Genomic DNA, 27093 nt, shown 5'->3' with positions numbered 1-27093 from the left:
CTTTGCTGTCTTTAGTCTTTGTCCCTCCACACACCACTTTGTTAGTATTCACAGAATTGCTTTGTGATTCTGACTTGGATAATTTTGAATCTATAGATCAAATTGAGAAGAATTGATATCTTGACAATATTGAGTCTGGGAACATGAGGGGCTCTCCATTTGTTCAAGTCTTCCTTTTTTTCCTTTTCTTTCCTTTTTTATTTTTAGTGGCACTGGGGATTGAACCCAGGGGTAATCTAGAGTCACATTCCAATTCATTTTATTGTATTTTGAGATGGTCTCAGAATTTCCAAGGCTGGCCTGAAACTTTCGATCCTTCTGCCTCAGCCTCTTAAGTCACTGGGATTTACAGATGTGCACCATCGCACCCAACTTGTTCATTTCTTCTTTTATTTCTTTCAAAAAGGTTTTGTGTTTTGCCTTGTGCCTTGTACATATTTTGTTAGATTTAATCATGCCTAAGCATTATTTTGGTGCCAGTGTAAATGGTTTTGTTTTTTTAATTTCAAATTCCCGTTGCTGTTTCTGAAGGTGGCTCAGGACCCCCAGGGATACCATTATTGAGACATCATCTGCAGAGTGGGAGGCCAAGTTTGTGCCCATGTTTGGACGATAGCAGTCATGCAGTCATGTTGAGAGTTTACTGGGGAGGGGATAAAGGCAGCATGTCATACAGCAGGCCATGGGGAGTAGCTGCACCTTCCTCAGGAAACACCTGAGTTCTTGATGCCCTGCTATGGTTCCTGATCTCTGTGTTGGTCATGGGCTATATGCCCCTGGTTCTCTCTACCAAGTATAGAACGTTTTAAAAATGTTTTCTAACAATAAAGTTTTATTTTAAAAGCTTTTGTGCATGCTTATTGTGTGAGCTTTGTATAAGCTATACATGCTTATCCTTTATTTGGGGATTTTTAGGTTGTTTCTGTTTTATTGTGATCAACATGATAGCCAGCAATTTTTAATTGTTTTTTAGGATAAATGGCAGAAAGAAGTTGAACTGCTTGCATGTTATTAAGGCTCTTGAAACACTTTGTTCTCTGGAGAAATTATGTGGATTTCTGTTCCCTGGTCTATGCTGTTAAGAGCTGTCCCTGCATCTTTCTTTCACTGCAGAGTGAAGATACAGTGAGCCCCAGCCCCAGTGATTTCTTTCAGTCCTTATTTGTTGCAGCTAGATACTCTGCTGTGCTCAGTATTCAGTACTTAACCCCTGTTGCAGGACGCCTTCCATGGGACCTCTCAGTTAACCTTCCATGTTCTGTGAGGCAGAGGTGTCTGTACCATGAGAGAAGAGTGGAACCCACTGTGCTGGACGTGTGAGCTCTGGTCTGCTCATCCCCGAGTGAATCGGAGGCTCTGTCTAGCCTGCACCCCGGTGTCTGCCTCCTGTTTGAAGTGTGCACTCCTGTACCTGCAGGAGCAGAGACAGGGGCTTTCACGTCCTATGAAAACATGCACAACAGCTTTTAAAATAAAACTTTATTGTTAGAAAACATTTTTAAAACGTTCTATGTTTTTAACTCAGTTTCTTTATGATGTAGCTTTAGGTTGCCTGATTATGTTAAAAGTGTTAGTAAACTAGTGTGTTGGCAGGTAGCATGGTTTCTGGGACATCTCTCTCCTGTGGGAGAAGTTTACAGCAAAAGTCAGAACTGTCAGGTATGAGAGGAACCTGAAGAAATGTTGAACTACCAACTGTGGCGTAGCTGTTCGCCGTTTCTGGGCTCTCTTGGTCACATCTTGCAATCTGAAAGTTGTAATTCTTGATAAGAGAAAGTTGGGTAGATTATCACTAATTTTCCTTGCTTTAAAAATGTTTCCAATCTCCAGTTAGTGGCCTTTAAAATTTAAAAATTTTTTTAATTGAGGGGAAATTTAAAGAAGACCTTCTAAAGGGCACAGGGTGACATCTTCTTTTACTGAGACCCTTCGCTTCCCACTGTGGCTGTTTCCTTGGTGTCCTTTCAGAATTGGTCTAAACATGATTAAACATCTCCCCTATTTTCAGAATGAGTAAGAGAATGAATCATTCTTCACCTCACACTATATCTTAGTGATCCCGCAGGAACTTTTTTATGCCTTTTATTTTATATTTATACACACACACACACACATTTAGTTGTAGATGTATACAATACCTTTATTTTATTTATTTTTATGTGGTGCTGAGGATCGAACCCAATGCCTCACAGGCGTGAGGCAAGCTCTCTGCCTCTGAGCCACAGTCCCAGCCCCATGTCTGTTACTTTTAATGGATGCATAATGTTCCATTGCTTGGATTATGGCACCCTTAAGATAATCACTTCCCTATTGATGGATACAAAAAGACTGTGGATTTGGTATTAAAATAGTGCCATTCTTGGGTGCAAGGACACATGCCCATAATCCCAGTGGCTCTGGAGATTGAGGCAGGAGGGTAGCAAATTTGAGTCCAGCCTCAGCAACTTAGCAAGGCCCTAAGCAATTTAGTGAGACCCTGTCTTAAAAAAATAAATTTTAAAAAAGAGCTGGGGTGCTGGGGTTGTAGCTCAGTGGTAGAGTGCTTGCCTGGTATGTGTGAGACCCTGGGTTCAATCCCCAGGACTACATAAAAAACTAAATAAACAAAATAAAGGTATTGTGTCCATCTACAACTAAAAATATTTAAGAAAATAAAAGTCCCATTGACAAAAAAAGAGAGAGACAAAGTGAAAAAGAGCTGGGGATGTGGCTCAGAGATAAAGTGCCTCTGGTTCAATTCCATTGCCCCCCACCCTGGAATAGTGCTATGTTTACCATTAAATTCTGATGTAAGAAAAGAACATCTTTTGGAATTTATGAAAATGCGATTTAAACTGCATTTTGCTTATTTATTTTTTATTTTTTAAAAATACCTTTATTTTATTTGTTTACTTTTTACATGGTGCTAAGGACTGAACCCAGGGCCTTGCACATGCCAGGCAAGCGCTCTACTGCTGAGCCACAACCCCAGTCCCATTTTGCTTAGTTTTAAATGTGCTCTCCTGACTATAATGTGATAGGACATTTCTCCCAGTCTCAGTGGGTTGTTGGTCTTCTTCTCCCAGACACGTACTTAGGAACTTCTTGGTTATCGAGCTGTTCTTAAAACTTTAATTTCTTATTGTTTCCTTAGTTTTGTATTCTGAAAACATGGGAAAATAAGAGGTACATGTCCAAGGGTGATAATTCAGAATAAACATTCAAGCAAGCTGCTGAAAGTCTTCATTCCTTCCCTCCTGCCCCTGTCTCCCCAGGGTTGGCTCTTCCCTCAGACTCAGGCTTTGGGCTTCACAGGGGCCAGAGCTGCCCCCTGAGCATGTCGGCAGATGCCTCTTCCTGGGGAACAGAGGCTGGGGTCCTGGCTCCATGCCCTCCCGTCCCCTTGGTGGTGTGTCAGGAGGTGGTTCCAGCCAGCACAGGACCTGCTGCCCTGCAAACCTGCTCCTGCGGTTTGGCTCTCATATATTTTAATCCTATTTAGGTGGTTTTCAGTTTTTTTTTTTTTTTTTTTTTTGGTATTGTTTGTTCTTCTCTAGTTCAAGTAGCATTGCAGTGAAGACCCTTGCATGTGTGCCGTTACAGTTGAGGTTTTCATATTTTAAAGATTTTCATTTCTCTTTACACTGTTTGTATCTTTGGTTAATTTTTGTTTTATTGTTGGTCTTTTCATATTGAATGCTTTTACAAATAGTTATTTTTGTGATATTATAGACTTTGTCACTGTCTTTAACCTTGGGTAGAAAATTTGAATATCTATGTAGTCAAATTTATCGGTAAAATAAACTAAGGTCTTTGCATCCTTCTTTTTCTTCCTTTTTTATTTTTTATTTATTTTTGTTGTTCTAGATGGACACCATACCTTTATTTTATTTATTTGTTTTCATATTCCTCACACATGCTAGGCAAGAGCTCGGCCCAGTTCCCTTTGCTCCCTCACACTCAGGGCTGGAGGGCCAGGTGCCTCGCAGCAGTGATGCACAGCTTCACCGACACTTTAACCCAGGCACCCTGTTGGCTGACTGTTCTCAGAGCACGCCTGGTTCTTTCAAAGCTATCTCACACCACAGCTGCAACCCTTGCCCACCCTAAAACATATAAACCACAAACTTCACTATTTGCTCTGTGAGCATGAGGCACATTATCTTTCTTCTCAGAAAATTAAAGATGGTCAAATTTCACAGATACCACTTAGAAGTTTTTAAATGGGGAGAACTGCTTTCTTTATATAATAGCATGACATTAATAGTTTAGATTTAATTAAAGCATCAGAACATAAAAAGTTTTATGGTCAAAAACTGAAGTATAAGGGCTGGGGTTGTGGCTCAGTGGTAGAGCGCTTGCCTAGCATGTGTGAGGCACTGGGTTCAATCCTCAGCACCACATAAAAATAGATAAATAAGTAAAATAAAGGTATTGTGTCCATCTACCACTAAATGTTTTTAAATCACATGATAATTTTCATAAAGCCAAATGCTCAAATTTACTGCTAGCCATTTATAATTTTTTTTTTGTTACTAACATCTTGATTAAAAAATGTGAGGCAGGCGGTTTCATGTTTTGGGGTTATCTTTCATTAGCAGCTGTTATGGTTTGGGTGAGACAGTAGTGAGAAGGATCTAAGGGGGAGTGATTGGGTCTTAATCCTAATGGGATTAACTGAGTGGTAACTGAAGGCAGGTGGGGTGTGGCTGGAGGAAGTGGGGCACTGGGGGCATAACTTTGGGGTAGGTATCTGTATCTGGAGAGTGGAGACTCTGATCTTCGTGTGAGCTGCTTCCCTCTGCCACACTCTTCCGCCACATTTTTCTGGCTTATCTGGAAACCTGAGGAATAAAGCAGCTGTCAGTGGACTGCCACCTCTGGAACCATGAGCCCTCAAATAGACTTCTCCTCCTCTATTGTTGTTCTGGTCAAATCTGGCAGTCACAGAGGCAAGACAGCAAACACCTACTCCCCTTAGGTATGCAAACAAAACATCTAGCTTCATGCCAGCCCTGATCCATGCCTCCTGGCTCTGGCACACTAACACACCACTAACATTTTACTTGATTCACACACTGGTCAGCTCAAACACTTCCCGAGGAGTAAAAGAAAATATTAAAAGTGAACAGAAGTATCTGTGAATAATGCAGAGCCAACAGGATGTGTGGTTTTCTCTTTCTGGGTAGACCTGCATAAGAGTCTATATGAAAACCTAAGAGCAATCAGTTTCACATATGCAAGTAAAACAGTATCAGCCACCAATAAGCTTTTAAAACAGAATGCACAATGATTCCCAATTCAAAAACAGTTTTCAAAAAGACCAGATGATGGCGGGGCACCAGACCCCACCAGACCCCGCCAGCCTTAGGAAGTCAGGGCCCCCCTCCTGCCCAGCTGAAGGCTGCAGGGAAGCCTCGCCTGGAGCCTGGGAGACAGATTCTGTGGAGTGTCAGCCCAAAAAGAAGATGGGAAGTGACCCTTCCCAGGGGAAGCAGACCTCAGCACAGGGAAGGAGTTGTGAGAAACCCCAAGAATAGTACAGAGTTAAGTTTCTGAGTTTCTTGAACCAGTGGGCAGTGGCGCAAGGCAAGACAGCCTCCCCTGCTCCTTTACTGGGCAGTGCACTATGCAGAAGGGCACAGTTGGACCAGCCCCAGAGAGTTTTGGTTTTTAAACTGGTGTGTGTGGGTGGGTGGGGGGATTCAGAATCCAGTTCTGCCAAAGAAGGTGACAAATGCCATTTGCCTGACCCAATTATGGACCTCTGAGTTAGGTTCTGTGTTGGTTGATAATCAGAATGTTAAAAGTAGTTGTCCTCCTCTTAGACTAAGCAACCTAGTACCTCTTTCTCTTTATCATGATTATGAGGAGTTTTTGTTGCTCTGTGGAGCCTCATTTCATGGGGCTTTTCATAAATGAATTTATTAGATTATTATGTAATTCAGATTTAGTTATTAAAATCTAACTATATGCAATGCAGTTTTGTTTTCATTGTGTTTATTTCCAAGAGGGTTTTCTAATAATGACAAGTGATACTGTTTCCATATAGTATAGAGATATACAGGGTTTCCCCCTGAAATAAATACATTTAAGTTAAAAAGCTTTCTTGGCAAGATTACCGAAACAGTTACTGTCCTTCCTGTTGTATCAAGTGTTGGTCATGTTTTGTAACTGGGGGTGTATCCCAGTCACTTAGGGCTTTTCCAGTGGAAATTGACCGTAGCTCCCCTGGTAGTTGGCGAATATCTTGAGAGAGAGACTCTGAGACCAGCACATCCTGTTTCTCCTGAAACTTGTGCCCGTGGTTTGAGCATGCATCGGTGGATCTCGTCTGTAGCATTTATTATGTGTTCCATGACTCTTTTCTTCTTACACACTTACCATCCCATGAAGAGGAGGTAAGTATGGAATCATGGAGACACACACACACACACTCTCTCTCTCTCTCTCTCCCCTGTGGATTAAAATCTAATACTAGTATTGTATAAGGGTTAGATCATGAAAGAAAGTTGAAAAAACTCAGACTGAGTGCAGCTTCAGGACATGAAAGACAAAGAGGAACTGTTAAAATTAAAGATAAGAAAAAACTGAAGATTAAGAAGAACTAACCAAGTGCATCTGGGCAGAAGATGGTGTCCTGCCTTCATGAGGCTTTTAACAGGGTTCTAGAACTAGTGGAAAATGAAATGTATTTCTTATCAAGTACATGTGCAGTTAGTAACATTGTGCCAGGTTTTGCTTTGTTTGGTTTTTGTGTGTTTTTTTTGTGGGGGGTGGGGATACTACTGGGAACTGAAGGGGGGGCTGCACCTCTGAGCTACACCCCCAGCTCTTTTTATATTATTATCATTATTATTGTTTTGTATATGTTGCTAAGGCTCAAATCCACATGGTACGCAAGAACTCTGCCACTGAGCTACAGCCCCAGCCCTTTTTTAAAATTTATTTTTTAATTTTGACACAAGGGATTGCTAGGTTGCCCCAACTGGCTTTGAGTTTGGGATCCTTCTGTCTTGGTCTCCCAAGTGGCTGGGATTCCAGGAGTACTCCACCATGAGTCACCGTACTGGCACGTGGCACCAGCTTTAATTTCCTGTAGATGATTACATTTGGTCATATGAGAAAGTAGATAGAACATGTAAGGGATAAGGGAGCTGATACTAATTTTTATAACTTTTCTGTCTAAAAAGTTTTAAAAGTCAATTTAAAGAGTAATGTTTAGTACACTGGTAAATATTTTAAAATAAGCTTAAAACCATTTTCTATTTATTTTGCATCTGGACCTGTAATAAGGGCTTTTTTTTTTTTTTTTAGTTTTCTATATTAGAGAATATCTGGGAGGATCTTTGACTTTGTATCTTGATAGCAAGGAAACTGGATTCTGTGTATCGTGTGTTCACATATCAATATATTGTTTTAACTTGGCTTAATTACTCTGACATTGTTCTGATAGGTATACCTTGTAAGAGATTTAACTTTATATTTAAAAAAAAAAATTTTTTTTTGGTAGTTGTACCTGGACAGCATGCTTTATTTGTTTCATTTTTATGTGGTGCTAAGGCTTGAACTCAGTGCCTCACACATGCTAGGCGAGTGTTCTGCCCTTGAACTGCAGTCCCTGCCCCACAATTTAGTTTTACTTAGGGTGAAATTTTTCTTTTTTATTTACTGACAGTAAAGAAGTTGACTTTTCATTGACATTTTCCTGGAGATCCTTGTAGACCCACTGTAACTGTTAGGAGCAGCGTGGAGATGCCCTGTTCGCATGTCCAGGCCCCGGGTGGGTCAGCTTGCAGAACTGCAGTTGATGTCACAACCAGAACATTGGCATTGTTGCAGCACACAGATCTCTCTCGGATTTCCCTAGTTGTACTCACTTGTGCATTTGATTTTTCATACATCAGGTCTTACACTTAGGAAGCTGCTGAAATGCTGGCTTTAGTTTAGTCTCTGGTCTCCAAATTACCATTTAACATCTGTGCCTCTCACTGGTCATCTGATTCAGTCAGATAATTTGATATGATGTTTAGAATCATTTTTTTTTCAGTTGTAGATGGACACAATACCTTTATTTTATTTATTTTTATGTGGTGCTGAGGATCGAACCTAGTACCTCATACATGCAAGGCAAGCGCTCTGCCACTGAGCCACAATCCCAGCCCTACCCTAGAATCACTTTTGGGTGAAAATATTCTATGATCGTTGTATGAGAGTGTTTTCTCCTTTTAAATTATAACCTCCTTTTCTCTCTTTTTGGATTCAGGAAGAAAAGGCTTCTCTTTTACATCGCACTCAGGAAGAAAGAAGGAAAAGAGAGGTAATGGTAGCTTGGTGATGTTCTTCACAGATGGGTGTTTTCCTGCAGCATTTGAAATAGCCTGTGTATGTTGCATCTGTTGTAGGTTGGGGGACTTAGTATAACACTTTTGGGTGTGTTGGACTTTGAAGTACAACGTTTATTCTGGAACCACTGTAGGAAAAGATGGGCCAAAAAGGCCTCCAAGTCCAGGGGCTGGGGTTGTAGCTCAGTGGTGGAGTGCTTGCCTAATATGTGTGAGGCACTGAATTCGATCCTCAGCACCACGTAAAAATAAATAAGTAAAATAAAGGCATTGTGTCTATCTATAACAAGGCCAAGTCCACTGGAAATGGAATGTGGGATTTTAATTGGCTTTGTTGCTTATGGGAAGGTTTCCAGAAGATCTAGGAAGAGGTTAGTGTACAGTGCTGAGTTTCTTCAAGTTAAGGGAGAAAAACTCATCCTTAAGCATGTACCTTTGCTACTTATGAAGAGGGTAAAAACAGAAAGCAGCTGATGGTATATCTTGCATCTTTCTGAAGATAATTTCCTAAAATACTGCTGGTTAATCAGCAGCTGTGGTATCTTAGGACCTACTTCTCTAAGTAGTTTCTTGTTATTTTAGCAACTTGTTTGAGCATCTCACAGACAATTATCAAGAGCATGTTGTGTCAGGTACTACTCTTCTTATTGGGTGTACAGGTGGTAGGTGAGACAGGCTCCTGCTCCAGTGGATATTAGCAGGCACTGGCCAGGACAGCAGGTAGTACTTAGCTGCAAGGTGGTATATCACAGCTAGTAATTGGGGACCTGTGGGAGACGGGAGCTTAGGGGAAGGGCTCTCTGAGGAGTGTGTAGAGGGTAGAACCTGAGGATGAAGCAGCAGCTGCCTTTGGGAAGCTAGAGGGAGAACATTCCCACTTAAAGCAACAGCAGTGCAGAGGTTTTGACTCATATCACTGTTGTTTTTGATCAGATATCGATTGTGGTGGGGACTGTCCTGTGCATTGAAGGATATCTGGCCTTGACCCACCAGATGCCAGCAGCACTTCCTCCCCAAAATTGTAACAACCAAAAAAAAAATGTCTCCAAAAATATCAGGTGTTTCTAGTAGTTCAGAATCCCTGCTCGACCCAGGAAGTCATCTCTTTGTTGCTGGCATTCTCCATCTGTCTGGGGAGATGCCCCACCATTATTTCTTCTGTCAATACGTGATCCCATTCTTACTCTTCTCCTTCTTGGGTGCAGGCTGGAAACAGGATCCATCTTTGTGTATGTTTCCTATATGCTCTTCTGTATGTTTATTCTTGCACACATCTGTTCTTCATTTTGGATATTTTCTTGTGACCTAACTTCTGATTTACAAATTATCTCTTTCACAGTGTCTAATTGTTAAATTTATCACTAAATTCTTAATTTCACTTTTCAGTTCTAGATTTTTTAAATTCTTTTATATATTCTCCAACTATCATCGTTTGTTGTTCTTGAACACAGTTTAGATTTTTAACCAGTTGATTTAGAGCAGGGGGCAATGCTAGGATCAAACCCATGGCCTTGTGCATGCTAGGCAAGCACTCTACCACTGAGCAACACATCCCAGGCTAAGTTTTTATCATCATCATCATCATCATCTTAATTGTGAATGGACACAGGACCTTTATTTTGTTCATTTATTTTTATGTGGTGCTGAGAATCAAACCCACTGCCTCACACATGCTAGGCAAGCATTTAATCCCTGAGCTATAGCCCCAGCCTCCCAGCCTAGGTTTTTAATGTTTAAATTCTCATAATTGAACCTTCTGTGGGTATAGAGAACATTATTTTTTTGCTTTTGGCAGAGAGTAAGGAGAGGGACACAGTCACCTTTAACTAATGCAGGGTGGGACTGGGAGCTGCCTGTCAGGCACCTGAGATGCAGGCCTTTGGCCCCAGCAGGACTCTGTGGTGTTGGAGTCCCAGGAGTGGCTGAGTGCTGGGGTCTGCAGGTGTGCAGGCCATAGGGTCGCGCCTGGGTTTGAGCCCCGGCTCCTCAGGCTCTGTGCTGCTCATCCTCACGGTAGTGTCAGATTCTGCAGCTACACAGCAGGAGCAGTGCTCACCTGTAGGTCATCCTGAGAAGGGATGTGAAGGTCCTTTCGTGGTGCTGGTGCATAGTGGGCACCCGAATGTGTACCCAAGAGAGATGAAACCTTGTGTCCACAAGAAACCTAGAATGAATGTTCATAGCAGCAGTCTTCTTAATTGCCTTAAGTGGAAATAGCCTGAATGCCCCTCCACACATAAAGGGGTACACAAAAAGTGTGATGTCCATGCAATGGAATATTACTTGTCCATAAAAAGGAATGAAGTACTGACACGTGATTCAGTGTTCATGAACTGTGCAAAAAGGCAGACCCAAGCAGCAAGTGTTGTATGGCTCCATGATGCAAAGTGCATGGGACAGGAGACTCCAGCGAGGCAGGAAATGTGTTGTGTCCGTGGGTGGCAGCCAGGAATGAGGCAGGGTTGTTGCTGCACAGGGTTTCTTGGGAAGTGAGTTGTTCTAAGGTTAGTGGGATGGCCACATGGTTCTGAATAATCTAGAAGTGTGTGCAGTGTTGGTGACTGTAAAGAATGGGTGTTATGGGGGGCTGGGGCTGGGGCTCAGTGGTAGAGTGCTTGCCTAGCACGTGTGAGGCTCCAAGTTCGATTCTCAGCACTGCATAGAATAAAGTGAAGGTCCATTGACAACTAAAAAATATTTGGAAAAAAAAAAGGATGAATGTTACAGTGTGAATTACATGGCTTTTATTTTTTAAAACTGTTTACTAGTTAATGTGATTCACTGATTCTGACCAATTGCTCTTTTCTTCCTCCATTATTCAGGAAGAAAGGCGAAGATTAAAAAATGCAATAATTATTCAGTCATTTATTCGAGGCTACAGAGACAGAAAACAGCAAGTAAGTTTATTTGTAAAACACAAATATTAGAAGGATCTGCAAGAGCTTATTTTAAATATTGCCTTATTATAAGTATCATTTTTTATGTATTTTTTTCTACCTGAAAGTTAACGTTAATGGTAGTAGTATTTTTTCTTAATAAATAGTTGTATTAGTTATATTTATACAAAGATTTATAGACAAGTGAATTTTTAGGTGATTTTTAAGTAGTAAAATACAAACCACAACTAATAATCACAATAGAATAAAGGTACTTGTAGTGGGCACCCAGGGTCTTGATGCGAGTCCGAGGTCTTGATGCTTTGTCGCACCTTTTACACAGCCTTCTGACAGCGACTCGGTCGTCTGAGGGTTTCCACCAACCCGTGAGCACATCTGCCTAGGTGTGGAGAGTTCTGCTTCTGAATTCATGCTTACGTGTTGCTCCTTCCTTTCAGTACTCCCTCCAGAGAAGTGCATTCGATCGCTGCGCACACTTGGCACAGTCTGGTGGCACTTTCTCCGTCACTAGTGCCCCCAATCTTACCCTCCTGGTAAGGCAGCTTCTGTTTTTTTACAAACAAAGCGAAGATGCAAAACGATTGGTGAGTGTTTGCTATATTTTCGCTTGTCTTGGTGTATGTATTTGGGGGCTTTGTGTTTTGTTTTGTTTTTTTTTTTCCTTAACATGTACATGGTGAGTATCTGATCAAGAATCAGGTCTTGTCAGGATCTGGTGACTCAGGCCTGGAATCCTAGCAACTTAGGAGGCTGGAGCAGGAGGACCTCAAGTTCAAAGCCAGCTCAGCAACTTAGCAGGACCCTGTATTTAAGTAAATAAATAAATTAAAAGGCCTGGAAATGTGGCTCAGTGGTAAAGTGCCCCTAAGTTCAATCCCTGTACTACAAAAAAAGGAGGTAGAACTAGCCAGATCCCCTCCAGGGTACCTGAGCCCTCATGGACTTTTCTCAGCCAATTCTAGTAGGTCACCTGTGGTGATGTATTTTACTTCTTAAAATCTAGTATACATCTTAATAGGCTTCTCATTTTTTTTGTTTTTGTTGTTATAGAAAATTTCAAATATTAAAAAAAGTATAGGGGCTGGGGTTGTGGCTTAGCGGTACAGTGCTCGCCTAGCATGTGCAAGGCCCTCAGTTCAATCCTCAGCACCATATATAAATAAATAAAATAAAGGTATTGTGTCCAACTACAATTAAAAAATTTTTTTTAAAAAGTATATCATGTGGACTCCCTCCAGTGTGCCCCACCTACTGCACAGTCAGCAGCAAGCTCTTCAGACATAGCCCTCCACACCTCTGCCTCAGCTCACTGTGACCATCTCTCTATCACATCATGTTCATCTGTATTTACAATAGCAACCTCCAGAATATATGGTCTCTAATTTATTTACCCAGGGCCTCCCACATCCAGGCAAGCACTGTGCCACTGAGCTACACCCTCAGCCCTGGACTCTTTTTTTTTTTTTAAAAACATCTGAAACGCAAATGTATTTCTCTAAAAAATTTTATGGGCTTTTGCTATGGTTAGGAGAACCAGTGTGCATTAATTGTGGAAAATACATATAAATCCATTGATGAATAATCTTTTAAAAGGGGGGGGGGGGCGGATTTTAATCATTCATTTTCTAGCACATATAAAAACATTTGTATGTGATTGTTAAGTCAAGTGTATGTTTATGCTTAGAGATTATTATTTGTCTGTGCCATGCAGGGTGGTGCGCAACTGTAATGTGTGCACCTTGGCAACTTAGGAGGCTGAGCAGAAGGATCGCAAGTTCAAAGCTAGCCTCACCAGTTTAGTGAGACCTTGCTCAGTGGCTGAGCACCCCTAGGTTCAATCCCTGGTACCAACCAACAAACAAATTATTATCTGTCTATAATAGAAATTCCAAGTTATATTAAAAGGTGGGTCCGCAGTGTACAGAAAAAACATTTTCTGCACTACAAACTGTGCATGCTAGAAAGATCCCCATGTGAAATAAACATAGACGGCTACAGAGGTCTGGGATAGAGCTTGGCCTGAAGCCCACCCTGCTGCCTGAGCTGAGCAGGTGGGACTGGGCATGGAAAGAGCTCTCTGTGACAGGAGCCCATCTGCAGCAGCCCAGCCGCAGTTCATTCACCTTAGACGTTGCTAATAGCAAGCTTTTCAAAGGCTTCCTTCCTGTCTGCAGTTTGTGAGACAAGGGAGGGGACTGAGGGCAGGCAGTCTGACTCTCCAGACAGGGCTGACCTAGGAACAGACACCCAGGTGCTAGGTGTGACTTGAGGTTCTCTCCAGAGCACTGTTTCTTTGTGTGTGTAAGATCTAGTCTGCAGTCCCCATGTGGTTTCTAAATGTGAGCCGGCACAGACCTGCAGCCAGAGAAAACTTGGAAGTAAATGTGCACCTTAACACCAGGCTTCAGGCACGTATGCACAAACCTGTAGCTCATATGCAGATCCTGTAATGCTAAGTGCAGTGTCACCAAACCTGGTTCATACAGTAAAAGTAAACTTGAGTGTTTTCTATTTAATTTGCTAACAAAAACGCAAGAGCTTCCATCAGGAAAACGTCCCCTGTCCCTTTTAGTTCCCTAATTCCCACTCCTAAGATCAAGTGTGGGGCCTCCTTTGATAGTTTTTCAAAGCTACTTGATGCAAAAAAGTAAATAGGCTCCCCATTCTCACCTCCTCTCTTAATTTATTTTTTTTAGAATCATGACTTAAAATAGTTCTGTTGAGTTAGTGTGCTGTAATCCTGCATTTTTTGGTGTACAGTTCACCTGCTTCTCAGTTGCTTGGTTCTGATTCCCTTGGTCCAGCCTTTCTCCACCTCCAGAAGTTGCATCTCCAGGGCACCAGCACTGGGCCTGTCGTGTGCTCTGCCTGCCTGGCATCATCCTGGGAGAGCCTTTGCTTTGCCTCCGTTTTATACCATCTTTGCCTGGCTCCTCCACATCTTCGGGCCTCCTTGGTTCACTTCTTTAGAGCCTTACGATGGAGAGCCTTAGTTGAGTAGCTGGGGACATAGCCCATTGGTAGTGTTGCCCCGCACGCAAGGCCCTGAGTTTAACCCCCAGTGTGTGCGCACACAAAAGAGAGCCTCAGTTGACCCTTGAGACAGGATGCGGAGGAGACGGTTTTTAAAACTTTGCCCATTTGCCTTTACTACATGAAAACAACAAAATGTCAAACAATTCAGTTTGCCATGGTGTGACTTTCTGGATAATAACAGTATGTCTGTCAAGATGGTGAAATTCACACAAAACTTTTCTAGAAACTGGTCAAGTGTAGTGTAGTATAGTATCACTATTGCTTTGTGGTTTTTTTCTTTCTTTCTTTCTTTTTTAGTTGTCAATGGACATTTTTTCATTTTTATATGTGGTGCTTGAGAATTGAACCCAGTGCCTCCCACATGGCTAGGCAAATGCTCCACCACTGAGCCATGACCCCAGCCCCACTTTGGGTTTTGTTGTTGTTGTTGTTGTTTTGTTTTGTTTTTTTTACCCCCTCAATGTCAGACATGACTAGCTGATTAACAGATGAGATACCTGATTCCTACAGTTTCTATGATTGTCCATCTGTCATTTTTATAATGTTATACTTTCTGTATATCTTTTTTAAAAATTTTTTTTAGTTGTAGATGGACAGTATCTTTGTTTATTTATTTTTATGTGGTGCTGATGATCGAACCCAGGGCCTCATGCATGTGAGCACTCCACTGAGCTACAACCCCAGCCTCTTGCTGTACATCTTATTTTAACTTGTTAATAGGTATTGCAAAATTTAAGATGAACTATGTGGGGATATGTGGGAAGTATTTGGATCTTGTTGGCGCTTCAGGGTTATACATGTGTAGTCAGCTCACACAGATGCAGAGCAGGTCAGTTATTTCCCTCCAACTTAGGACAGGCTCTAATTTGTTTTTCATAGTGTTCTTCTGTTATTTATAGTGTCTAATTGCATTTTATTTCAAACAAGCATTAACGTGAAAGTAGAAACTATTTGTGACACATTCATAACTAGCCACATTTAGGAAGCCATCTTTTAATTCCAGCTGGTTGTAAATGGATCTTAGGAATAGAAAAAATAGAATAGCTCACTTCACAAGAGTATCCTAGAGGAAGTAGAGGGGATTCTTCCTAAGTATTGCGCTTTCAGATCACTTACAGCAGCTTTGTGCAAACTGGGTGCAAGGGACAGAATCCAGTTCCCCTGCTGAACTCATCCACCAGTCACATTCCATTCCTGTCATATACCTGGTCTTTTGTTGGGAAGCATGGAGCCGTATGCTTGTCTTCTGCTAAGGAACAGAAGCATTCAGAAGAACCAGGGTGCTGAGGCAACTGCACATGCACACGCACACATGCAGGTGTGTGCCAAAGGGAAGAGGTAAAAAAGACAGATGTGTGGCTCAGCGGTAGTGAACTTGCTTGGCACGTGTGAAGCACTGGGTTCAATTCTCAGCACCACATAAAAATAAATAAAATAAAGGTCTATCAACAACTAAAAAAATATTTGAAAAGAAAAGAAACAACTGTCTCTTGTAACTTCAGGGTCTGCTGTATTTCTCTTGTATTTTTCAATGATGCTTGCTGATTTTTGCAAATGAACTGATTTGACATGGACATGAGCTTTAAGTGCACTTTTTTTAAGTAACATTTTTATTAATTTAGCCTTACCATGGATGTATTATTTAAAGGTGGAAAGTGCAAGTACCAAAAGCAAAGCCAGACTCAGGAACCTTACTTATCAGGTTTTGATTAGGTCTAAGTGTGTATTGCTACTATGTAAATTGGCAAACATTTAAATTTTATGGATTGAGAATTACGTTTTGTGTATTTTATTATTCTAGATATGGCTGTATCAGAACTTAATTAAACACAGCTCCCTGTTTGTCAAGCAACTGGACGGATCTGAGAGACCGACATGCTTATTTCAGATAAAGAGGCTCATGAGCCTCTGTTGCAGGTAAACTGTCCCTGTCGGCAACCTGACCAGCGCTGGGCACCTTAAATTTGATTTTCGTTTTCTAAGACAGTGGCTTTTCCATGTTTTTGTTTTATTTTGGATGGAAGGACTTTGGAATAGTCTATGTATTGCTCTAGGTAATTCTGGCCTGTAAGACTTAGAAGTTAAAACACAGATACAACTATCTTCCAGAAAGTATTTCTTGCAAAAATTCCCTGGGATTATCTTGTGAAGTGCTAAGCCTTTGAGTTGCCAGTGAATGGACTGGCCAACTCAGAGGATTCCTGGTAGGAGGTGATTCCTTTCTGTAAGGGTTTCTACCACATTCAGTTTGGAAGCCACCTCTTGAGAAATGGGCTTCATCAGGCTCTCTCATTTATGAATGAACTCAGTAGGTTTGGGGATTACCAGACAAAGGTGTGGACTTGCCTTTTCTCTTTGAAGAGCTGGAAAATGAGAAAGAAGTAGAGTTACTGATTTACGAGATCACTCGTCTCCTTGTCTATAAAAGTGAGTGACTAATGGGTTGAGTGTATGGCTCAGTGGTAGCATGTACTCAGTGGGCACAGGCCCTGGGCTGGACCCCAGGGTCAGTACAGTGCTGAAGGTCAGAGGACCTGGACTTGGTACTGCCCTGTGACTGTCTTGCTTGGCATTGGAGTCACTGGATCCACTGTTAATTGTAAACTGACGAGGTCGGGGGTGGGGCCTGCCTCCTGGGACTTCCGTCTCCACTGCATGGCCAGATGATGGGAGTGCTCTCTTCGTGGCCCGTTCTTGGTCTCCTCCAGCCTCAGAAGATACTTCACACACTCATGTTCCAGATGTCACCATGGGCTGTTAGTATCTCTAGATTGGCATCTTGTACAAATTCTAAAAATGCAGGTTTTCTGTGTCAATTTCATGTGATACTAACATTCAGCTTGTAAGTAGCTACTTATCCACTTAAATTAGTAAATTTATTTTGAAAATAAAAATTGATTTTTCAAAGCTAATGAATATTTTACCTTATGTACATTTCTTTTTACATCAGTCTCTACTGGGAACAACATTAGGGTTGGCTGTCAGTCCTGTATTAAAAAGAATTTAGGAGGGCATGGTGGCACATGCCTGTTAGCACTGCAGTTTGGGAGGCTGAAGAAGGAGGATTGCAAGTTCAAGGCCAGCCTCAGCAACTTAGACCCTTAGCCACTTAGTGAGATCCTGCCTCAAATAAGAAAAAGGGGGACTGGGGATGTGGCTCAGTGGTTAGGTGCCCTGGTTTATTCCCTGGTGCCCAAAAAAAGGACTGATGGAGTTTCTGCAAGGTGGCAGGCAGGGTTTTTAGCACTGAAGGTCCAGCTGTGGCAAGCTGGGGGTTCTTGCTCTTCTTGATTTTATCTAATCTATAAATAAGTAAAATAGAGGTGTTTTTATACAAAAAAGATAGATGAGTTTTGGGAGGCTAAGGAGGAGGAGAGGAGCTGTGAACTTTGGGGTGGCCTTTCTGGACGGTCTGGGAGAAAGGTGCCTTGGAGGCCACGGTGGCTGGGGCCGTGCATGTCCCTGCTCTGGGGTGGGAGCCAGCACAGAGCCTGCGGGTCTCGGGTGTTCTGGAGGACGTGGGCTGTATGCTGGAGCACAGAGGAGCCGGGAGCTAGAGCAAGGTGAGGTAACTCATTCTGTCTCCTTGAAGGTTTTTATTAGGGTAAAGAATGGCATACTAAGCACTCGCTGCCGCCTCCCAGCCCTGCCTTGCCGACACTCCTGCAGACCACAGTGTCATGATTGACGGGTGAAAGTGATGCGAGAGGCCAGGAGTCTGGTCTGGCAGTTCTGGCAGTCCCACGCCTCCACCCAGGATGGGCACCCAGCCTGTTGGGTCACCATCACAATGTGCTTTCCCTCTCTTTTAAAAATAATCTAGGTGACCACACAGTACCTGTGTTGTCTCCTGAACACCCCCTCCCCAGCCTCCAGTGCGCTTCGCCGGAAACACCGCTGTTGTTGGAGTGAGTGCAGCAGAGGGAGGGCACAGGCAGACCACCAGGAGGCGACTGCCAAGGGTGACCCAGCCCGGTGCCGGCAGAACAGACTAGGGCTCAGTTAAGTAGAGCCTGGGTGGATGCAAGGCCTCCGTTTCAGCAACTAGAAGGCTGTGATGGTTTTGAAGGTGAGGGAGTTATAAAGCTGCACAGGACTGAGCGGACCGTTTAGAAGAGAAAAAGAGGCCTCTGAGCACGCCCCACCATAGGAAGCTTGAGAGGAGGGGGACCCAGCCAGGTAGGAGGCTGCTGGTCAGAGTTGATGGCTGAGCCTAGACTGTCAGGTGATACCAGTTTCCCCAAGAAGAAATCAGATTCTCCAACGAATGTGTCCTTCCTCAGTGAGGGGACCAGTGACATTGCAGCTGATTGAACGAGCATTCATCTCAGGGGCATTTGTATCTCTATCTGACCGAGGCCTTTGCTGTGTATAGCTCTGAGTGGGGGCATGGGCTCAACTGTGTTTCCTGTTGAGTCCGCTTCTGTCTTGGGGTTGAGGAGCACCCTGGGATGAGCGGGGCAGGACGCCCTGTGGCTTGCTTTTGGCCTGCAGTCTTCGCCTCCCCTCATAGTGCCGCTGGCCTGGAGAGCAGTGAAGGGCTGGGGTGGGGCTGGTGCGGGGAGGCGGTGGAGTTAGTAAGGCTTTGCAGGGTCCAGTGTGCAGTTCATAGAGAGCAATAGCATTGGCAGCGTGTTTGTTGAGGAGGGAACCTTGACGGTACAGAGGGAAAGATGCTGGGACAGTGCCTCTGAGCAGGAGAGGACAGGGCATGGCTCCAGAGTCGCAGAGTGTGGCTTTGGAAAGGGGAAAAAGACAGTTTACCTTATTGTCAAGAGGCAGACAAACCCCATTTTAAAAACAGCAAGATGCAAGCAGACACTTGGCTAATATTTTATGTGCCATTTCATGGCACATGAAAATGCCATGATCGGTGTTCAGGGAGGTAGGTCTCAGTGACGTACAAATGCACACGAGGACGGCCTGCAGTACCAGGGGTTCAGATGCAGAGCAGTGGGGACCTGCATTGCATCTGTAGAGGTTCAGTGGTTTCTTTCAAAGTTAAGTGTATAGCTTCTCTGAGCCCTGGATTACCAAGAGAGGTGAGGCCCAGTCCCTCGGGTGTGCCCCAAGTGTTAACAGCAGCTTCCCTTGGGAGACAGGTGTCCATCCTGTGAGTGTCCTCCACCATGCTCTTCCCATCAGTAGACCAGTGCGTGACGGGTGCAAGGACCAGCTCAGGAGGTGCCACTGGGAGGTGCGGCTCTTTCCATGGGGAATAGCAGGAAGTGCAGGCTCATTTGTAGGCACAGAGAAAAGCTGGAGGGAGGGTGTTCTGGAGGCACTGAAAGCACCTTTTGGAGGCTGTGTGTGCAGTCTGTCCAGTGCAAGGTGCGGCCCCCTTAGATGGATGCAGAGTAGTGTGGATAAATCATGTCTCCATAAAGTTGTGTGTTTTTTTTTTTAAGGCATTAAATCTTTTTTCAAATAAGACTCACTTTTGTGACAGCAGAACTTGTCCTTCTGCCTGTAACTCTTCTCCTCATAAGAAGGAAGGTAGGAGTAGGTGGCACAGGGCCAGAAAGTGCTCTCTGGGCCACAGGGGTCCCACAGGCACCTTTGCAGGAGAAGCCGTGCTCTCAGAAAGAGGCCCTCCCCCAGTCTCTGGAGACAGCTCCTGTTGGCCCAGTCAGTGGGTTGTGATGCTTCTCCTGCTGTGTTGCATTCTGTCCACTTGCTCTCATCTGAACAAGAGTATGGCAAGTTGGAGGTCAGCCTGGGCAACTTAGCCAGACCCTTTCTCAAAAACCTCAATATGTTGGGGTGTGGCTCAGTAGTAATGTGCTCCAGTTTCAATCCGCAGCACCAAAAACAAAGTCTGAATGTTTGCTTACTTTTTGTCTGAGTCTTGCTGTCTTCAGAGATCTCTGGCACTCAACAGAGTGTCCCAGCTGCTCACTCACAGCCAATAAGAGGAATTGGGGAGAACTCTGGTGACATTAGCCACCCCGTAAGTATGTGAATGCTTTTTTCATTTTTACAGGTTGCTGCAGAGCTGTAATGATGACAGTTTGAATGTTGCACTTCCAATGCGAATGCTTGAGGTCTTTTCCTCTGAGAATACTTACTTGCCTGTTTTACAAGATGCTAGCTATGTGGTGTCCGTAATTGAACAGATCTTGCACTACATGATCCACAGTGGTAAGCAGCGGGGTCAGGCCTGGGGGTGGTGTACATGACCTGCCTGCTTCTGGGGGCACGTGCTTTTGCAGGAGGGCTGCAGCCGCCGCCACTCCAGAACCCATGCTCAGCCCCACTCTGAAAACGTGGGGCCATGCTGGCTCTCTGTGCTGACATTTTTTGGCTTAGAAATGAGGAAGGGCAGCATCTGCTTTCAGAAATTGCCCCAGGCCCCTGAACCCAGGGTCTGTGTCCTCACTGGGAGCCGCTATTCCTCAGAACTGAGCAGGCTCCCTGTTGCTCCCCTCATCCTGAGCGGTGGGAGCCCAGGGCAGCTGGCTGAGGGCCTGCGGCACTGAGGAGATGGCCTGCCCAGGCTGTCCTTGTCAGGGGATGCTGCGCTCTCACACGGCTGGTAGAAGGGAGTGGGGCAGTTCGTCTGAATTTTCTCTGACTCGGTGTTAACACTGATAACTGTTCTTAAAGTGCATTACATAAAGTAGAATAACTGTCTATGAAATTCCTCCAAGGACATTATTAACAACACGGTTTTGGAGAAAACTATGATAATAAATAATATTCTAAATACTTGTGAATTAAGCCATAGTCTGAAATTAAGAAAACCTCAACCCACTGTCCTCACAGGTAGAAAGCCCAGCACATTAGGACTCCTGGGCTTAGAAGCCTGAGTCGGCACTAAAGTAGACTGCATTAGTCAGCAGGGGAGCTCAGGAGGTGCTGGTGAGCCACGCCATGATGGAGGCTGACAGCTCTGCGTCTCTTCTCCTGAAGTGCTGCGATCCTCTGGTGAACCACGGGGAAGGCTGAATTGTATTCTGATGTCCAGCCTCACCGTTTGGCTTGGGTTCCCCCCACACACACACACACATTAAAAACGTAGAGAAGCTACTGAGTTAATTAAAGATAAGTTGGAATTTGTGGAATTTGATTTTTTAAAAATTGTTAGAAGTGGTGCTTGTATGAATGGATGTATTGTTATATATATCAACTAAAGGATAAGCATTAGTTTTCCTGTTTTCTGAAAGTATAGGGGAGATAACCTAGAAATATATACTATTTGAAATGTGTCTAAAAATAGGAAATGCTTGAACATCTTCTACTGCGACTGCCACCTCTGGCGTCGTCTTGGGTGGCTGCTGTGTTACTTTTAACAAGGTGCTTCCTGGCTGACCTCTCTGTGCAGCTTGAGCCTCCCACTTAGTAACCACAGCTGGTGTTCTGATGTATGTCGTGTGCTTCTGTGCACTGAGAGCTTTGCACTCTGGTCGTGCCGTAGGTCATCTGATCAGAACACACCTGGCAGTGTTAAAGTCCTGCTGTGTTTTCTTTAAAAGAAATTCTTATGTATTTGTGTCTTTTAAGTTTTACAGCAAATGAGCTTTTAGGCTTCCCTTTGATGTCACTAGTAGTCAGCGTCCGCCAGGTTAGAGTCAGGATGGTCATGCCGCAGGTCTGAGTTCAGCACCGAGTTCAGTAGTCGGAGCTCAGTGTGAGGCTGTGTAAGACTCCTGCTGAAAAGTGGCCAGGCGGGCGCGTGGCGTGCCTTTCCTCTGTGCTGTCAGACAGGCCTGGGCAGCCGGGAGGTGCTCACAGCCATGCCAGCACGTTGCCCTTGGTGTTGGACAAGAACAGGGCAGCTCCTTCTTAAAGGCGATGTGGCTAGAACCCTGGTTTTCGCGCACAACCAGAAATACGTCAGGTGCGTAGGAAGGCAAATTTGGGAGTCATCCCGACAGTTACTTGTGCTTAAGTGTAAGTGGCCTGTAAATCGGCTCACTTCCTTGGTACCTGGTTTGTGGTCTCCATAAGTATCATTTCCTCTAAAAAAATCTTACTAGGCCCTGGAGATGAGGTAGATTGCTGGTCTCCCATGGGGTGAGGGAAGTGGGATGGGGGCATCCTGTCCATTACAGAGCAGGGTGCTCCTGATGGCCACAGGATAGTTGGAGGGTCCCTGAGGGTAACAACTATAGTAGGTTGAGGCATAGCAATACATCTAAACCCAGGAGCTCAGCATGACGCTAAGGACCCTAACTAACTAGGCACCAGGGCGCTTAGGAGACAATTCAGAGCATCAGCCTTATTAGGACCTAGATTCAAGAAACTAGTTAGCAAAATGCATCACATGAGACAGTGGGAGACTAGATCACTAGCTAGGTGATTGCAGTATCAAGGAATTACCGTTAATTTACTCTGTCAGGCATAGTGGTACACACTTGTAATCCCAACTACTCGGGAGGCTGAGGCAGAAGGATCACAAGTTGAAGGCCAGTCTGGGCCATATAGCCAGACCCTATCTCAAAATAAAAAAATTTAAAAGGCCTGGGAGTTTAGCTCAGTGGCAGAGCACCCCTGAGTTCAGTCCCTCTATAATGCCACACCGCACACATTCACACAGTGTCCTTAGCTTTTGAGGATATACTGAAATAACCCTGTCTTAGATTTGCCTCTACATGAGTGGATACAGATGCAATGAGACATAAGGGTATAGATGGCTAGCATTGACGCTGTTGGTACCGAGTGGTGGGTGCTGAGGCTTACGTGCCATTTGGATGACTTCCATATTTGTTTCAAGTTTTCCTTAGTGAAATGTTAGAGAAGAATTTACTTAAATTTGGACTTGTAGAGATTTATAAAAGGAACTTAAAAGTTGAGAAATGTTGTGGGGCAGTGGTGCATGCCTGTAATCTCTGCCACTCAGGAGGCTAAGGTAGGAGAATTGTGAGTTTAAGGCCAGCCTCAGCAACTTAGTGACACACTGTCTCAAAATAATGTGGCTCAGTGGTAGAGCACTTGGCTAGCATGTGCAAGGGCTTGGGTTCCACCCCTAGTACTGTCCAAAAAATAGATTAATAAAAGTTTTCCTCAATATAAAAAAAAAAGTACTCAATTTTAAATGTTTTTTTTCCTTTCTTTTAGGGTATTATAGGTCTCTCTATTTGTTGATCAACAGCAAGCTTCCATCAAGTATTGAATATTCTGATTTATCTCGAGTTCCTATAGCAAAAATTTTGCTGGAGAATGTCCTAAAACCGTTGCACTTTACCTACAGCTCCTGCCCAGAAGGTGCAAGGTGGGTGAGAGGGGGTGGTGGAGGGGCGTCTGGCTGTCGGGCGTCTCTATGGGATGCTGCTGTGCATACAGACTTGAATCAGTGTGGCTGAGTTCACGGGAACAGCACTAGTGTGCTGTGTCGTCCTGCAGCCTCACAGGATTCTGGGATTCTGGTGGCCTGGTTATTTTCAGCTTCCCGGTACTGTCAGGATGTGGCCGTCACCTGAGTAGGGAGGCTGTGGATCAGGCTGACTTCAGGTTGGTCACCTGGATCGGTCGAGGAAGTAGCTGTCTGTTAGAGGAATGTTCAGTTAATTGACTGTCCCTTGGTGAGCAACGTGCTCTGGTGTCACAAAGCTCTCCTTTTCCTTTTCAGGCAGCAAGTTTTCTCAGCCTTCACAGAGGAGTTTCTGGCAGCACCTTTTACAGATCAGATTTTCCGCTTCATCATCCCGGCCTTAGCAGATGTACAGACCGCTTTCCCTTACGAGCCCTTTCTGAATGCACTGTTGTTACTAGAGAGTAGATGTTCAAAAAGGAGCCGTGGAGCACCGTGGCTTTTCTATTTTGTTTTAACTGTTGGCGAAAATTACTTGGGTATGAAACACAAGATACATTTTACCTGAACTCCTACGTAGGTAGCATGAGCAGATGAGCCGGGAGAAGGCTGCGCTGTGGCAAGTGTCACGTGGTAAAGATGGCTTCCTGGGTGGGGCCTGAGCAGGGCGCTTTGCCTTGTCCCTGGGCTGGTCTCCAGGCACAAAGGGAAGGCTGCTCTTCCGGCCTGTGTTCTCTGAGGCTCGTGGGTTTTTCTGGTGTGCCCATTCTGGAATCAGAAGGCTTGCCTCTGGGAGCGTTGACTCCTGTATGTGTGCACGGTTAGAACCGAGGGACCTAGGGAAGATGAGGCTGGTTTCCCGCTCACCCTAGCTGCCTGTGGGTGGCCTGTGATCACTTCAGTTCTGGCCTGTCTCCCTGGAGGTAGGGACAGACCCCCACAGCTTGAGGACTCAGACCCGCCAGCCTGCCCGCCTTCACACACTTTGTGCACATGGTAGTTGTCACCCATCTTCTGAACAACCCACAAAAATTGGATTCCCTCAGTCCCTCCTTAGGTTTGATAATTTGTAAGCAGCTCACAGAACTCAGGGCAGCATTTCTGATGGCTACCAGTCTGTTACAAAGGACATAGATGGACAGCCAGAAGCAGAGACTCATCGGGCAAGGGACTTAGGAGGGCACACCGCCTCGAACGCTCCCTGGTACCTGTGGGTGGGAGGGCAGGCTGTCGAGGCCCCCTCGCCCCCATCACCTCATCAGCATGAGTTCAGGCTGCATCCTCGGGATTCCCCAGGGACCCTCTTTGCTTTCAGGACACCTAAGAGTTTTGGTTGTTCTGGGACAAGGACCAAATCTACTTCATAGCAAAGCACAGTTGGAATTTTAAACACTCAGTTCAGGCTGAAATGCTTCCTCAGGTAGGAGGAGGTCACACCTGTTCCCTTCCGTGGGTGGCACTAACTAAAGCTGTGGTGCTTGTTTCACCAGGGGTGCTCTCTGAGGAGGGCCTGCTGGTGTATCTGCACGTGCTCCAGACTTTCCTCTCCCAGTTACCTGCCTCCCCTGCCGGCGCCAGCTCCCAGGACTCCACCAGCGACTCTGAGGACGAGAGCGAGGAGGCCGACAAGCCCGCCAGCCCCGTAAGCCCACACCAGGCCCTGAGATGCACCGGGAGCCTTTCTGGCTTCCTGACCCCGGGGCCCTTCCTCACACCCACCACCCTGCGTGGTTTTCTCTGTGTGTGTGAGGGGGTGACGTGGCGGTGTGTAGCTTGGTCTTGGCTAAGTCAGGTCATTTGTGTATTAATTATTGCTCATGAAGCATTTCCTGCAGTGAGATTGTTGAGCCCAAGGTGAACTCTCCTTCCTGTCCTGTGAGCACTGCTGGGCGTGGAAGGCGTGTCAGGACTCACTTTGGAATCCATGGTCACATCTTTAAGCTCCCCTTCCTCCTTTCTCCCTGGTGTTAGGGAGTGAGCCCAGGGCTCTGCCGCTGAACTTAGTACCCCAGCCCCCTTTGTTCTGTTTTACTGCAAGTAATACAAGGCATTATGATCACATGGACACCCATGAAATTGTGTTTGCTTAGATATAAACCTGATGCTGACCATTTTTTCCTCCTACTTGAAAAGGCTTGAGGTGTGGCTGTGACAGGCTGCTGGGTTTTGTTCTCCCTCTGGAGTCTCGTACTGATAGTGCTCACTTGAGAGTGGCCTGGTGGTCTAGGTGGAAGAAAACTTCAGTGTCTGTTGACGTGAGGGTGGGTCAGTACTGTCCTTTACCAGACAGCTTCTTCAGCCGGAGGGGAAGAGCAGCACAGGGTCACTGCCAGGGTCACGGCTGGTTGAGGGCTCCTACAAAGAAGTGAAACTGAGTTTTTTGGTGGGTGCTGATAATGTCTCATCTGTCAAGACTCAGAACTGTGCACCAAAATATGGATTCCGTTGTAGAGTCAACTAAAGAATGAGGTCTGTAGATAGAATATAGGTAAAATTTTTGGTTTTAGAAGAAAGTAAAATTTTTAAGTTGCCTTCCACAGAATCTATGAAAATAGAGATTTATGTAAACTACTGCCAGTATGGCAAAGAGGGCATAGGCTGTGTTAGCTAGGGAGGCGGCAGACACTTCCTCCTCTGCTGGACGTTGCCACAGGGAAACTCTGTGGAGACCCCTAAGCAGAGGGAACCACAGGCCCGCTGGCTGAGGTTGTGCAGCCGACACTCGACAGTGAGGTTGTTGGTGAGTGTTTTTTTCTTGTTAAGTCTGTGGAAAAGCTACTATACTTTACTTTTCCTCTTTTTTAATACGTAAGGTTTCAGGGCCTGTTGATCACATGGCTTTGTGCTCTGTCTGATCCTCTTCATTTTTCCCCTGCCTGGTCTTGTCCCTTCTCTCCTGTCCGCCTTGGAATGGAGGACTAGTGGCCCACGTGGGAGCTAAGAGTCCTCCTTTTGTTTTTAGCCAGGTCTGCTACATCCTTTTCGCCTGTGGCCTGATTTGGTTGTCTGAGGTTCTTAGTGGTCAGTTTGCCCTGAATAAACTTCCTTGTCCTTAGGATTCTGTGTAATCTGTTTACTTACGTGTACAATTGATTTTAAAATTGTACACTCCAGAACAGCGGTGCCCACGTGTATGGTCTGACATTCATGTTGCTCCTTAAAGACTCAGGTTGACAGGTGGAGTTTCGGCTTTTACTCTGAAGCAGTGTTCAGTTGGCGCTGTTAAGTTTGGCCGAATATTGAAAGTGATAAGACAAGCTAGCGCTGATGTTTCCAGCTGTGGGCAGGAGGAGGAACCTTTGGAGTGCCTTACCCACAGGAGCTGCATGCACAGCCCAGGGCTTCTCTCAGCAAACCATTAAAATGGTGAAGGCTAAATTTACCACAAACGCCCTTTGATTTAAAAAAAAAAAAAAAAATTGATACTTTTACTTATTTTGCTTAAAATAATCTCTGATAATTTAAAATGGAAATGCCCTCAGAAAGTAGTATGGATATACCATGTTTGCTGTCTCGGTACAACTCACTCTACAATGTATGAAATGAATTTTTCATAAAATGTAAATACTAAGCCAGGTGTGGT

The 27093-nt window shown here is 44.5% G+C and overlaps 1 protein-coding gene across 1 annotated transcript in view; it reads left to right on the top strand.

Annotated features, from left to right (window-relative positions):
* The window catches only part of Ube3c (ubiquitin protein ligase E3C), a 93349-nt gene that overhangs the window by 9809 nt on the left and 56447 nt on the right, over window positions 1-27093 (top strand). The window contains exons 2-9 of the mRNA XM_071610638.1: window positions 8246-8299; window positions 11147-11221; window positions 11659-11805; window positions 16059-16174; window positions 20241-20398; window positions 23318-23471; window positions 23829-24049; window positions 25001-25152. Of these exons, the coding sequence (XP_071466739.1) occupies window positions 8246-8299; window positions 11147-11221; window positions 11659-11805; window positions 16059-16174; window positions 20241-20398; window positions 23318-23471; window positions 23829-24049; window positions 25001-25152 (1077 nt within the window). The remainder of the gene's footprint in view (window positions 1-8245; window positions 8300-11146; window positions 11222-11658; window positions 11806-16058; window positions 16175-20240; window positions 20399-23317; window positions 23472-23828; window positions 24050-25000; window positions 25153-27093) is intronic.

The sequence above is a fragment of the Marmota flaviventris genome, chromosome 1 (genome assembly GCF_047511675.1).
Source record: "Marmota flaviventris isolate mMarFla1 chromosome 1, mMarFla1.hap1, whole genome shotgun sequence".
In the NCBI taxonomy this organism is placed as follows: Eukaryota; Metazoa; Chordata; class Mammalia; order Rodentia; family Sciuridae; genus Marmota; species Marmota flaviventris.
The sequence above is the reverse complement of the archived record's forward strand: the minus strand, read 5'-3'. Positions and strand labels throughout refer to the sequence as shown.